The sequence below is a fragment of the Solea senegalensis genome, linkage group LG14 (genome assembly GCF_019176455.1).
Source record: "Solea senegalensis isolate Sse05_10M linkage group LG14, IFAPA_SoseM_1, whole genome shotgun sequence".
Lineage (NCBI taxonomy): Eukaryota > Metazoa > Chordata > Actinopteri > Pleuronectiformes > Soleidae > Solea > Solea senegalensis.
In genome coordinates, this window is record NC_058034.1 from 896,091 (window position 1) to 911,932 (window position 15,842).

A 15,842-nucleotide genomic window follows, 5' to 3' on the forward strand; every position below is an offset into this window, starting at 1 on the left:
CTGGGTGTAAAATGGCTCTGGGTGGGTGTTTGGGTACTTGAGTGTGTGTGTGTGTGTGTGTGTGTGGTCTGTGGCTGTTTTAGAAACCCGACAGAGAGCTAGTGATATTTAATGGATTCTTCACAGCCAGCATGAAGCACTGGAGTATTCATGACCAGCAGTCATGAACACGCCTCAGATCAAACAACCTGGCTAATTGAAAAAACCCTAAAAAGTCTTGTGTTCAACACTTTGCTAATCACAATTCTCCTTTCTGTCCTCTTTGTATATCACACTGCCTTTGTTCTTGTCTGATCTGACATAAATCTCCATTCATTTACTGAGCTGCTCACTGACAGAGGGGGATACAGGTGTCCGTATGAAGAGATTATTAGAGGAATATATGAAGCTTCTTATTCATCTTCAGGATGATCAGCTGATCTAGATAACTGTCTAATGTTGTTGTGTCGTGCACTAAAACTAAAAAACTTTACTTTCTGATGAAGTTCAGAGATGGAGCTCACCAAGACTAAAACCAAAACTGTACCAAAAAAATAAACAGGCTCAGTTTGCATTAGCTGCATTTCACAGGGAAACGACTTCATCAGATCAGTCGCGAACACATCACCCCTATTCTGTCATCACTACCCTGGCTTCCTGTCACGTACAGGATCCAGTTCGAAATGTTCCTGCTTGTTTTTAAATCATCGCAAAATACCGCGCCACTCTATTTGACTGAGTTGTTGCACCTTCATGCTCCTGTCACAGCTCCTTGATGTTCCTACTTCCAGACTAAGAACTCCAGGGCACTGAGTCTTTTCTGTGGCAGGAACACTGAATACTAGTCTGCCTGACTATATTCAGTCTGCACATACCCATGCTAAAAACCTGTTTATTTGTTTTGGCTTTTAATACCAGTTGAACTTTTATTTATTTTCTCTTATTTCTTATTATTCTTTTATTATCTTGTCGTTCCTCCTCTGTTTTTTTATGCGTTGTTTCCATTGCTGTGTTTTTACTCATTTTATTTGGTGACTTTCCTTTTTGTGTTTTATTGCTTCCTTTAACTTTATTTAAGCTTGTAAAACTTTGGTGCAGCAGGAATTGATTTGTGCTATAAATTTGACATTTGACCTTTGTTTACAAGGAGCTAGATGTGTGAAATTCCACTCCACAGTTTGGTATCTCTCTGATACCAAGTGAGTACATGGCCCACGTCGATGATACAAATCGCTGATACCGATATTTTTTACTTAGAAAAGCAGCTTTTGCACTTTAATGAAGGGGAAGTGTGTCATTGTGTCCTGGTTTTTGTGGTAATTTAACAATCAATATGATCAATCAAGATAAATCAAAGTTTACGTGAACAAAATGATTGGTTTGCAGTCCCAAAAAATCCCGGTTTGCAGTTTTTCAAGTATTCAACCGCAAAATAACTCCATGTGTTCCATCATGCAGGGATGTTTTGTTGCTGCTGCAGAGGATGATGACAGAGGAAGAGAAGAGAGAGTAAATAAACCCAAGTACTACATCACTATAGACTGAATTTATGTTGCAACTGACAAGTAGTGATTAATGCATAACTTCACATAAACTGAAGTATTTATGTTTGATTTTAAATTGTGGGCAAAGCTGCACTTTATTTTTGAATTGAAAACACTGGCAGTTAAGGAAAACAGAGATTATAGCTCTGTGTATCCTGAAAGTGTCATGTGATGTGTCAGTTCATTCTCTGTGTGTGAGACACTTATTCTATTCCAGCAAACAAAAGAGAAAAACAGAAAAAAGGTCAAGTTTTTCTTCTTCCTAATGAGCCAAAATAAAAACTGTGATACAGAGACTGCAAATACAAACTGATGCATCTTTTAGAGCTTCTGTAGGAAAACATATGACCAGTTATTATTAAACTGTGATCTCACACCGAGACAATAATGGTGCAATTTATATATAAGCCTAATAGAATAAAAAACGCTGCCTGTGTTAGTATCTTATTACATTCTAATAGAATGTTTTCCTGCCTAGCCAGCACCATCTGACCATTTGTTCCAAAGATATGCAAGTAAAACACACACGCAGACAGACACACACCCGGACACACACGCAGACAGACACATACACGCAGACAGACACACACCGGACAGAGACAGACACACAGGCAGACACACACACAGACACATACGCAGACACACGCAGACAGACACACACCCGGACACACACACAGACACACGCAGACAGACAGACTTTCCTGGAATTTATAGATAGATTTACTGGCAAAAATGTCCCATAGTAAAAACCACAATCAAACAAAAGTTCTTTTTTACCTTAAATGTGATGATTTTGTTTTAAACCAACATTGATCCTGAAAAAAAAGTAAATTAAATCATTTTCACATTTTTCTGAATAGACCTCCACTGACCATTTATTATACAATGACACCTGTTGAATTGGCCGAGTGGAAGAGAATTGGATTTAAAATTGTAGGGTTGCCAGTTCAAGACCCACCAAGTCTTGAACTGGCAAGGGCTGGGGTTCAAGTGGTCAAGCCTGGATAAATGTGACCTGTTAAATTACCAGGGAAGTTACATTTACGTCAACCAGATTCTGAGAATGGGTCAAAATCATGATGAAAATACAGATTTGATGCTAGGACCTCAGAATGAATGCTTAATAACATGGAATACGTGAATGCTGATTCTTTATGTTCTTAAGGTGAGGCTAAAGTCAACATTTTTAAATAGAATTTAAAAATACGAACATTCAGCAAATGTCATGCAACACACATTTACACAGACAAATAAAAGATTAAAACTCACAAAGGGCACTAAGGTTCCAGGAGGGTTTAGACGCCGTACCAACATGAATGAAGAAGTGAAAATGAACAAATTACCCATGAGCTGACATTTACAGGTAAAGGATCGCTGTGAAGCTTTGTTCTCTCTCTCTCTGTCTCTCTCTCTCACTCTCTCTCTCCCTCTCTCCCCCCCTCCCTCGCCTGTCGCTTATATCACACGAGGCCACGTCCCAACTGCCAGCCAAATCCAAACACTCCCACAGGTCCCTGCGTGTCACAAGATGTGATGGATTACAACAATCAAACAATATTTCATGAGTCCCAGCTGACTGTGAGCAGCCAGAGCCATTTAGATTTGTAGGAGAGGAGCGTTCCCTTTGTCTATTTTTGTCCCCGGTGCATCGCTGATGAGTCACGCTCACAACTGTGTGTCTCTGATTCAAAGACACATAATCACATGGCAAGGTCTGCTGATTAGGGCCAGTGGTTTGGATGTCATTCATTTTACATTTTGAATTTAAATAAGAAGACATTAAGAAAGGAGGAGCTTATCCAAATTGACCTTCAGATGTTTCTTTTTCCTTGAGTGTCAGTGGTGGGCTGTCAGGGCGAGCAGGGCCTTCTCTGCTATTAAAATCAAAAAAGTATTTTATTTTTTTAAATAATTGAATTAATGTGTGTCTGAACATGTCTGAATTTAATTACTTTTTCAGTATGTTATGATTATATTTCCAGAAAGAATATGGTTATTTCTTTGTGAAGCTGAGCTGGATTTTCCTGGAAAGAAGTCTATTATAATGGGTAACTATAAAAAAAGAAACATCTCTGTCAGAACTAATTGGATTTGAAATAGTATGGTATCAAAGTTGGTATGTTTATGTTCTTCCAGATTTGATTCAGATCACAGCTTTGGCATTAAATTAGTCATGTGACAAGTTCAGAAGTGTATAACTGTATAAAGTTCTATACAGGTACAGAAAGTCTTCTGAATCCAGGGGAACAAAGTGTAAAAATGTCAGGTGTTGGTCTGTGCTCTGGTTCTACCTATATACATGTTATAACACTATATGGTATCTACTGTGCCTTTAATACAGCAATATTTCAATATTTGTGTATGGCTGAATCCAAAACCTAATATAAAAATTTGGCATTCTACCCAAATGTTTCAATCGTTAATTCAGTCACTGCTTAAATTGGGGTCCAGGACTCAACCTCTCTACTGAACCTGTGGCACAGCAAAAATCACAGAGAGTAACCAGGTGAGAAGACAGCTGATCAATAAAGGTTATTAAATCTTACCTTGTTATCAATATGACTGGATACAACATATAGTATCCAGAGTTCAAATCCCGACAGCCTGAACTTCCTGATACCACGTATATATATATATGTATATATATATATATATATATACATATACTTTTTATATAGTATATGTATAGATATATACTATATAGTATATGACATATACTATATAGTATATATCTATACCACATATACTATATGTGGTAGAAAAAATAACCAAATATTTTTATACATAACTGTATGAATACCAATTATACAGTTGGTAGGCAATGATGTTTATATTAGTGATACCCTTCAATACAATACACTTTTCTCAGTGTATTGAATCTTTAGAATCAGTTCACTAAAAAAATTTGTTCAAAATGGACTTTTTACAATATAATATAAAATACATTTAAATATTCAAGTAATGTTTCAACTAAACGTAGGGTTGTTCATTTTTTATTAAAAGAAATGAACAAAAAACATTACAGTGCAAATTACAATGAATGTAATTATTTACACAAGTGAATAATGGTGTCATTTGTCCAGTTTCCACCACTGTATTTAAGTATATTCGTAATTGTGTCTATAAAATTATTGTTGTGACATGGTGTTGCACCGTCCACGAACGAATCGTTTCAGTGAGTGATTCAATTCAGTTTGTTGAAACAATTCATTCAAAAGAACGAATGAACAAATCGTTCAAAAGAAGGAATCATTCACGTACGAACCAACACTAGTTGGACTGATAGTGTTGTATGTTTTACTAAAATGTCCTTCTCAGAGCTAGTTGTTAGTTGGGCTGGTGTTGTTAAATTAGTTTTTTCTGCAAGAGGTTCCAGTAATCTAAAAGTGAATTGCAGTTTAGTAGCCAGTTATCTGAGGACTAGATAGATCAATGTGTCACAAGATACATGATACAACTGGTTGTCAACACGTTTGGGCAGAATTCGTAGTGAGGACTCACACACATAATGCAGTCCCTTGCCTTTACCTTAACATCACAACTAAATGCATAACCCTACCCTTGTTCCCTTTGAGTAGGCCATGGACTGCCCAACCAATAACAACACATATACTGTATGTAAATGTCCTTTCTTATGCTTTACAGCCAGGGCTAGCTGCAGCTTAGCCTCCCATTACAATTTGTCAACCTCTGTACGAACCTGAATAGAACATTTTAATTTATACGAGAAAACCCAATAGGTGAAGACACTGTGAGCAGCAAATTAAAAACCCTTCTTGTTAAAATCACACAATCATCGAGGGAAAGTGTCAGGTCGTGCAGTCACATAAACAGAGACTGATGATATTTCCTGACCCGGTGAACCGCAGACACACTGTTGTTGTTGTTATTATTATGCTCATGTAATTACATTGCTTTCTGACAGAGACAAAACCTGAACATGAGTCTTTGTCCTTGTACTGATAGTAACACAACATGCTTTATATCATCCTTTCCAACAAGAGCCTTCTGGATTCAGACAGATATCATGTAACAGAGCCAGGAATACAAGCCGATCAAATGCTAGGTAATTGATTTGCGCTGCCAAGTGTACAGTACTGCAAAACCAGCCAGCTTTGTGTTGACAAGCTAATGAGGACAGCATTGTTGTGTTACCGGATTTGTGATTCTGCTGTTACACAGCCTCATTATTGCGACTTGTTTTCCCTTACAGGGACTTCAAACATCCATAAATATGTTAAGGTGAGGACATGTAAAGTGGTTAGCATGTTGGGTCACACCTGCTGTCAGAGATTGTGTCAATGTTGCTAATGTTTGGCTAACTTCTTGCCTGTTACCTCTGCAGCTCTAACCTTTTCATTTTACTTTACTGAATTTCATTTAGGGGCCCCCTCCCACCACCTCGGATTAGCGGGTGCTTGACTATTATTTCTACACTATAAACAACATTATTAATTACAGTTGTGTTATTTACACCAAACCAGTGTCACTTTAACCTTACAAGGCAGTTATTGTAAGTCACAAAAGTGTATTCATTTGCACTTTGGTATTCAAAATGAAGCACTAAGTGTGCTGAAGGTCCTAGTGTGATGATGTCACGGAACAGCTTTAGCACACTTTGTTTTTACACTGAAAAAAACATAATAGTTGACAACCTTAAAATGATTAGTCCTGATTGCAACTGATTAAACTGGCAAAACGCTTAACCTCATGTTGCCCCTGATAGATGTGCTGTATGACAGTGTGAGTGAATGAGTGTGAAGCAGCTTTGAGTGGTCATCAAGACGAGAAAAGTGTTTTTATAAATACAGACCACTGACCATGAGACTAAAGAGTAAAAATACTCGTTGATATCTGAATATCTTTGATATCTCTCACCCCTACTGCAGACTGACATAATCAACTCGGGGCCACAGGCCGTTACCTGGTGTGTCTACACCTATCTGTGTCTCATGTACAAAAGAGTGAAGTCTGCATGAAATCAAGTGAAAGTCCATAGATAGTGTGAGTGTGTGTGTGCGTGTGTGTGTGTGTGTGGTCAGGGTCACTGTGACTTCACATCTTGTGATGCTTAACATCTCCACATGCAGGAAGAGCATGTTGAGGCTCCAACTCCAACAGGGTCTGTCAAATTTAATGACTTCATGAGTGTATTTCATGTTACACCGCACGTCCATCCGGCTTCTCCTGGGATGATCCCATTTGGTGTAGGCAGGGGACACACAAGCCTCTCATGCTCTGATTACATCAAAGATTTCTGCAGTTTTACATCCTGTCAATGAATTTTTCTTTCTTTCCTTTTCCATTACATTACATTCCATCACATGTCATTTAGCAGACGCCACTTACAATAAGTGCATTTAAACATTTGGGTACAAACAAAAGCTTTGTTGCTGCAAACAAGTCCAGGTGGAGACTTTGGTCCAGGAATCATTTCTGTCCTGTGATTCCTGTGTTTCTAGTTAAATACAGAAAGAAATGATTTGATATTTGTATCCCTGTCATGTGACGTCTGTATGTTCCTGCCCTTGTGTAATTCAAGTGATCAGGTGTGAAAATGCCCTGAAACCACTCGAGTAACCAAATCAACACTTCATTCAGAGCAGAGTCTTCTTTCCTGTTAATTAAGACGCAGTTGTCTCATGAGACATGAATACTCATTAACACAATATAAGCCCTTATTAGCTTCGCTGGTCACATGACAGGGTGGTTTGGTGAGCTTATATTGAGGATGTTATCTGCTCCGTGACATGTTTGTGTTCCACTCTCAAAGACTTTACTCTTCCTCAAATTTGGAAGAGATGGTGGTGTCTTATTTAAACACACCTCACCATGTGCCTTAGCTGTAGCGTTGTAGATAGAGTTTAGATTTTCTTTATATTTTGTTCAGATTTTCATATTTCCATACACTATACCATGGGAAACACACCTTTGATCCTCTGTATGTGCTGTACATTTAACAGAATTGACAATGAAGACTCTTGAATCTCTTGAATCTTTGTTTCTGATTCTCATCGATAGATACATTTTTGATGGGGGAAAGAAAAAAGAAAGAAAAAGGCGGCACTGTAATGATGTTTTCTTATCTACTCCTTGTATTATGACTCTGTTATTTGTGTTTTGTAATTGTTTCTTTCTTTGTTCTGAGGTCTCTTTTGGAAAAGATGGATGGATAGATAGATAGATAGATAGATAGATAGATAGATAGATAGATAGATAGATAGATAGATGCCTGACTAATTTATATGAAACTAAAAATTAAATAATTATCCAGCGATTGGGAGATTTTTGTTTCTCTGTAATTTTACCTGTATCACTACAAACAGATCAAATCAGCTTGCGCTTGCTAACCTTTGAGGTCAAAGGCCAAAGATCACTGAGATAAACAAAGTGTATTAAGTGAGTGTATTTATTTATACATGTGCATGTCCTGCGATGGACTGGCGACTTGTCCAGAGTCTTTACGCTGCCTTTCACCTTGTGTCAGCTGGGATTGGCTCCAGTGTCCTGTGAGCCTCATGTGGAGGATAAGGCAGCAGACAATGTGTTATACTGTACTTGTACTTGTATGAAGCTGTGACTGGATATGACAGATGCGACATAGAAAAAGTGCTGCATTAGCATGTGTGAAAATAACTTACACTTTGAGTGGTAATTAAGACCATAAAGTGCTATATGAATACAAAACGTTTATCATTGCAGGACCATGATTATGCACTTACATGCAATATGGGAAGTTGTTTACAAGACGTCCCTCAATGGACTGGTCGTCACACTTTTAGTACAGTAAAAATATAGTAATAGTATTGTAATAATGTAATGATAGGAAGGTAGTATTATGGTATTACCATCTTATTTCAAATTCAAATTTCAGCTTTGTAATAACAAGGCTAACAATAAGGAGATAATATTACAACATTACCATATTCAAAGTTCTGGTCATCACTTAGTAATTGTAATAACATTTGTTATACTTAATATGAATAACAATAATAACTATAACATGAAGTGAAGGTCATTTGTTTTTGTTACTTCTTATCCGTCTCCAGACAAAAGTATTCTCCCCGCGTCGCTGCTTTCCTCCGCCGCCTCTTTGAGAGACCAGGCCGCTTTCTTCCAGTCAGAAACCATGCGTCCAGCCAATGACCCGAAAGAGCGCGACCCCTCGCATGTACGGATGCTCAACGACGTGCTCCGTGACCTGGAGAAGAGCTTCCTCATCTCCCAGACACCTGCGGGAGTGTACAGGTAAGAGAGGAGTTACTCTTCCAGGTACTGCTTTGGTGTAGAGCAGGTTGTCTTCCAACCAGTATGGGTAAGGGTTTGATTCCTGGGCACTATACTGGGGCTGAGTATTGTTTAAGACCTACAATATGGTATCATATATCTGGACTTTAATACCTATTCCTTTATGACCCTGAATGTTTTTGATACCGATTTTCCATCCATCCATTGTCTACTGCTTTATTATGCGTCACATAAGGGTCACAGGGCTGCTGGTGCTAATCCCAGCAAACAGAAGGCGAAAGTGGGAGTACACCCTGCACAGGTCACCAGTCAATCACAGGGAGAACATAGAAATTCCACACAGAAAGGCCTGGACTAGGATGTGAACCAGCAACCTTTGTGCTGCCCCACTGTGAAGCCCGATGATAAGAAGCTCTGTAATAACAAGGGTAACAATAATGAGATAATATTACAATATTACCGAGTAATATGCAGGTCATCACTTGGTAATTACTTTACATCACTATTAGTGTAATACATAAACATACCAATTTTATGAAAGTATTGTCAACACACATTATGTTAAAATGATTTAAACATGTTGTTGAGGTCAAATATGGAGCGACCTTCATTCATTAAACATCTGAAAACATAACACACACACACACACACACACACACACACGCGCCAGTTTAGCTCTGTCTTCCAGTCATAGCTTGCTGCATGATCGCTATGATCGTCATGAGCACTGTTTGATCTTTGTCAAACAGCACACTGACGTGCTTATTGGCCAACACATCACAATGAGTGAAGTTTGATACCCAGCCTGAAGTTTGGTTGACGCCCTACACTTGACTGCAAACTGCTTCTGGCAGCGGTGCTGGCAGCCTGTGAATGGATATGACAGATGTGACATAGAAAAAGTGAAAATAACTTAAAGGCAAAAATAGCACTTTGAGTGGTAATTAAGACTGAAAAAGTGCTATAGAAATACAAAATGTGTATCATTGCAGGACCATGATTATGCACTTACATGCAATATAGGAAGTTGTTTACAAGACGTCCCTCAATGGACTGGTCATCACACTTTTAGTACAGTAAAAATATAGTATTAGTATTGTAATAATGTAATGATAGGAAGGTAGTATTATGGTATTACCACCTTTTTCAAATTCAAATTTCAGCTTTGTAATAACAGGGCTAACAATAATAAGAGATAATATTACAACATTACCATATTCAAAGTAATATCCAGGTCATCATTTAGTAATTACTACAGATTATTATCAGTGTAATTACATAAACATAGCTCTGCGTCACTCTCCGTCCCTGCTGCTGAAACCTGTATCCCTGCCTTCATCGCATCCAGAGCAGACAACTGCAGTCGCCTCGTTCACAGCACATCTTCCAAAGTCGTCAACAAATTACAGCACATCCAGAACTTTGCTGCACGCCTCCTCAGCCACACTCGTTCCCATGAGCACATCACCATCCCCCGTCCTCCAAAACCTCCACTGCCTTCCAGTCCAACAACACATCCAGTTTTAAAATTCTTCTCTTGAACTGACCTGGCTCCATCATCACACCCCCTCACGAAGCATCCGTTCATCTGACGCCAACCATCTCTCCATACCACAGAGGACCAAGCAGCGGACCTGGGGCCTCCATCGCCACCCCCACCCTCAGGAACTCTCTCTCCTCAAACACATCTTTGACTGCACTGACCTCCCCACATTCAAAACTTGCATCTGTTTAAAATTCAATTTGTAAAACGTGGCATGTTTATGACTTTTAAACACATCCAAAGCCTCTTTGAGTGCCCTTTAAAAGCGCTACATGAATAACATGAATTATTTCTATTATCATTATCATTATTATTATTATGTTAAAAACAATTGATAAAAAAAAACAGGATGGTGTTACCAAAATTATTTCCCCTCCATTACAAAGTATTACTATTATTATGTAAATGATCTAATTGTTAGTGTTATGTTTGAATACTATATTCGTGTTTTTATACAGATTTTTACTTATGTTACTTTTGCTTAGTCATTTTTTTTTACATTTGTTTTTCTTTTTTCTTTTTTTTTTTTACCCATTTTTACTTTACTGCACATGAACTCTGGATTTGTGCAATGGGGATCCTGAGGTCAAGATATGACTATGACAAGGTTTGTGGAAATGAATACAGTTAACGGCCTTATTTATATGTGCCCAGCCATGGCAAAACCAGCAACAAGTGGGCTCACCCCCTAGATGCCATGTGGAGTCTTTAGCCACAGCCACTGACGTCCCTTTTCAGCAGCTGTGGAGAGGTATTTGAGCGTCTACTGGTAGGCCTTCCCTTCCAATCTCTCAGAGTAGAAGTTGAGGTGGCTACAAATCCAGCACTGTCACAATAAAGTCTTTACGTTCCTTCAGAAATATAGTTTTTGTTTTGTATTTTTGTATTAAGCCTGATTGTCTTAATCCTGTGAGTGAATAGTAACTTCCTTTATAAATGAGTGCTATTAAGTGCTAATGCGTTCCAAGCATGATGGAGCAGCTAATTTTAGCTTGGATGCTAATGGCAGTCTAGTGCAATTAATACGTCTGTTACTGCCATAAACTGTGATTAACACTGAACAGCAAGAGGTATTTCTTCTGTGAGAATCGAGGGGAGACTCACACAGCTGAAGAGACAGGGACGGGGGGGGACGGGGGGTGTATTTGACTCTATGGGTGTGAAAGTCACACAAAACAGACATGTTACTGTTCAACTATGTTTCCATTCAATGGAACGGTTTGGTTTGGTACAGTGTGGTACCTATTTTTTTGCGTGTTCATTAGGAGTAGCACCAAAATAACCAGTTCTTACCGTTGGCACCCTTCCCTTGGGGCACTAGAGTAAAATGGTATGGTAAGGTCATGACAGTCAGCTGATTGGTTCAGCTGACTTCACACTCTCATTAAGGCGGGGCCCCCACCTGCCAAGTAAAGGTACTGTTCTCAGTTGAAATGCAACCCTGACCCAGGGCTTTACCATTCCAAACCATACTATACTGTACCAATTTGACTGGCACCATGCAAACAGAAGTTCACCTGCTGCTAGGCTCCTATTGGATGATACTAGCTGTCAATCACACTCATGTCCACTTAAACAGTAGTAGCTAAATGGCAACATAATTTACAAAATGACATCATGTACGATTGAAGTAAACCTGAAACTAATGATTGAGATGAAATGGTATGAATATTTACTGACATTATCAGTCAAGTTAGAAGTAGAAGCAAGTCTCCCCCTGGTGGATATTCAGTATACTTTTTACTTCCTGATTAACTTCACCACTCATGGGAAGAATGCATCCATTTTTTATTCATGGTCTATGATAGAAAGATCTCTGTGTTGCCTTGAGGAGTCAGAGACCTTGTATCTTCATTACTATTCAACATGTCTAACAAATGGGTTATCCTTGTAATATACTCAACATGTGATATCTCTCTAGTTGAGTTTGAACAACATTATCTTTGAATGTTTAAGCTGAAACAATCACGCTAAGAACATTTTTATTATTAGCTTGTCTCGCTCCTTATAAGGTCAATTATAACAGTTCTAACTGTAGATAAATGGTGTGGAGTTATGGGCACAGCAACTTGTCCAACTCCTTCCAAATGCAGGAGCAATGGCAGTGAAGAAACATCAATCAAGTCCAGACTAATTTGCCCTTTAAATCATTTGTGGGCCATTTATATCCCAGGTGTCTCCATTGGACTTTTCTAGGGCAAGTCATGCATTAACCCCCACTGGCTGATTGGTTATTTGACTTTAAAGGCATCAAACTTGCTGACTGATCTTTGGCTTCAGTGTTTGTTTTCAATGTTGTGATGTAAATTCTTTGGGACACTGAAGGTGGTTGAGGTACTAACTGCAATATCGGATTATATAAATCACTCCGATTTGGAATGTAGCCAAAGGAGAGATATTTGTACTCTGTACCTCTGTGTTTTATTTATTATTATAATAAATATTGTTATTGCAATATCATGATGGGATATTGTGATATTATATGAAGTTCATTTTGCCCCCACACATATTTATCCCACTTGATCCTTTTTGGCCCCAAGGTTATTTGAGTTTGAGATCCCTATGTTAAACTTAATTATTATTTATTGTACACTGACTTCTCGCTGTCTAGGGGCCACTGCAGCAGATAATATACACACATGATTGAGCAGAGATTTTCACGCCCATTTTAATCAAATCTAATAAATCAAATCAACTATACTATTATTGTCCACAACAGGGACGTTTTCCTTGGGTAAAAAGGGCTTCAACTGCTGCACGACTCACAGCGACAACATAGACCCTTTCATTGTATACAACCATTCCAAACCTAGCGAGAAAGCGCAAGCAGTTTGGGGTCAGAAAACGTCACAACAGATAAGTGAATAGCATGTATGTCCACGATCCTCCACTGAATAATTCTGAATATGTTCTTTCTTTGTCGATTAAGGGCCGCAAACAACACCTGAATAAATTTGTACTAGCCGACGGCAATAGTCTGCCTGGTCCGGGTTCTGTAAAAGATTGGGTAGATGATATTAGCAAGTGGCCAGATTTCCAGTGGCCAGCTATTCACTCTTACCTTATAGATAAATCTAGCCCGCACACGCGAGAAAGTCTTTGCATATACAAGTTTTACAAGGAACCATGTTTACTTGACAACGCGCTAGCCGGCTGGCAGCTAACTACTAGTTACGTCCAAGACCACAACATAACTTTAGGCAGCATAGGTTTCATATGCATATGTGCATCGACACACACATTTCTGTGAAGTCCAGGCTTTACATCGTAATCTTACAGAAAGAGCTGATAAATGATGGCGTACATGAAATGAAGTGAGCGCTACAAACGTGAGCCTCTTTGACTGCAGTAGCAGTCTTCTCTTTTTAATGCTTGGAGACATTTTTTGGAAAGGGATGAGATCCTGTAGGGAGTCTGAAGAACTTGCTGGTTCTATTTTCACAGCCAACTACACTACAAGTAGGCATCTTGTGTGTTGGACTGTTGTACAAGTTAATGGTATGAGTGTGTTTTCTGACCCCAAACTGCACATGCACATTCCTGTGACGTAGCCCTCAAAAGGGTCTATAGGACATACAGTTACACAAAATAAATAACAGAATAAAATGATGAATATTGCATCTGCCCTGGAATCTCGTAACAATGTTCTATATTATAATATAGGTTAGACCAGATCCAAAAAACTAGTAACCACAGTGTACAATGTGCAAGAGTAATGTGACGGTGCTTATCAAGAACTGTCAGATTTATTGCTTCCCCAAGGAAAAGTCAGGTTACAGAGCTTTGCTTGTAAATTGTCCCTCTCAATTCTTCTTAATTTCCCTTTTTTTTCTAAAGTGAGGTTGACCTGAGACTCTCTCACTGTGAGGCTTAAGAAAAGACCTGCAGAGGCACCGTGCAGCTGTCAGTGTTGGATGGATGCTGCTGCTCCTCTGTGAGTGACACCAGGGACCAGCCGACATAGTTTAAACCCAATTTGTTGTGTAGCAGAGGGAGGAGGCAGCTTCAATTAGGACTGGATGTCAGGCTGCTGAGGGCCGCACCAGTCCAGGGCTGATGTCTTCATGTGCAGTGTGAGGTGCTTCAGAAACAACTCTTTCATAAGTGGATACTCACAGGCAGACAGAGGGCAGCTACAGGGCGCACACAAGATCATTTCTCTTTTTTTAGTTTTCCTTGCTTTCTTGTTCTGCTTTCAGTCTTTTTCATGTACATTTACATGCACATGTTGAGGTGGTTCCAGTACAATCATGCAACATACTACCTGGATAAGTGTAAGCCCACTTCCACGTTCACTGTCCATCAAAATAACTGATGTAATGAAACTAAAATAAATAAGTTTTTTTTGTGTTTATATCATGAAATATCCAACCTGTAATTGTATCTTCCATTATCCAAGAGGGTGGTTGTATTGCAGTAACTCAGTGAGCTAAGATGGTTGCCGTGGTGACCCAATTATTCTCATTGTTATATCAAAGTGACAAGAATGTTTTCCTCCCCATTTAATCAGACAGGAATTGAGAAATGAAAGGCTCCATCCATCTTGTGTTTCTTCTTTTGTTTGGGTTTCTTTTGCATCATGGACCGTTGAAAAAGCAAAACTCTTCACCGTACATTTAGCTGCTAAATAGAACAACCAATGCACTCTCTCCCTATGATTGGTCAAATTCTTCAAACACAGGCCAGATTTCCTGGCTCAGATCTTCACGGCAGACAGAGCAACAGATTTGCTTTGTTCCATTCAAACATCTTGGAAGCAACTGGTAGAGTGCCAGTATGCCCTGGTAGCAAAGTGGAATGCAGCCATCGTTAATCTTCTCATTTGTACATGTCAAAATGTCCTCCATGAAAAAGGCCTGTATTGATGATTTGTCTGTTTCAGTTTTTCTACCTTCCTGACAGACACACATTTGTGTCAAACTTGTGAGAAAACAACTTCCAATGACGTTTCACTATTAATAGACCACAACCCATTTTAGCTGATATCAATAACTTGTTTTATTTCTGCCAAATATATTTTTATTATCACATAGGGAAGCTGTTAAAAGTGTGTAAGAATGTTTTCATTTAAAGCTGCAGTGCATAACGTTTATTGTTTTTGATGTTATTCTGGTTTAACATGCATGCGTCATCATTCATTCATCAGATTCAAGCAATGCGTTCAGACCTGAATGAGGGAGCATCTGTGTGTATACAGCAGCAGGGAAGGAGCGGACAGGGGCAAGAAGAGTGTATCCCATCAAACTGCTGTTTCCAGTCATACGCTAACCTGTTTGCATATAGTTGCTGTTGCTTCCATCTGTCTGGACATAAAACACGTCCTGTGTGCAGTGTGGGAATGTCACCAGCCGACACAAAATGTAAACACTGCTTTTATTACAATAGCTCAGACGAAGGACTCAAGGGCAAATCACAGTTTGGCTTAAAACTTCAGAGGTTGGCACACAGCAGACAGGGAAAGGGCTAAATCCTAAACAACAAAACTGGGTCATACTCACAAGGGAAAACTGCTTGATCTCTCACTAAAA

The 15,842-nt window shown here is 39.0% G+C and overlaps 1 protein-coding gene across 3 annotated transcripts in view; it reads left to right on the forward strand.

Annotated features, from left to right (window-relative positions):
• Window positions 1–15,842, forward strand: part of LOC122780425 (inactive N-acetylated-alpha-linked acidic dipeptidase-like protein 2) — a 351,291-nt gene that overhangs the window by 331,859 nt on the left and 3,590 nt on the right. For 2 of the 3 annotated variants that reach the window (XM_044043362.1, XM_044043361.1), the window contains exon 16: window positions 8,573–8,771. In XM_044043362.1, the coding sequence (XP_043899297.1) occupies window positions 8,573–8,771 (199 nt within the window). Of the gene's footprint in view, window positions 1–8,572; window positions 8,772–10,119; window positions 11,069–15,842 lie in introns of those variants that run through there. The other variant, XM_044043363.1, reaches the window with a different exon arrangement.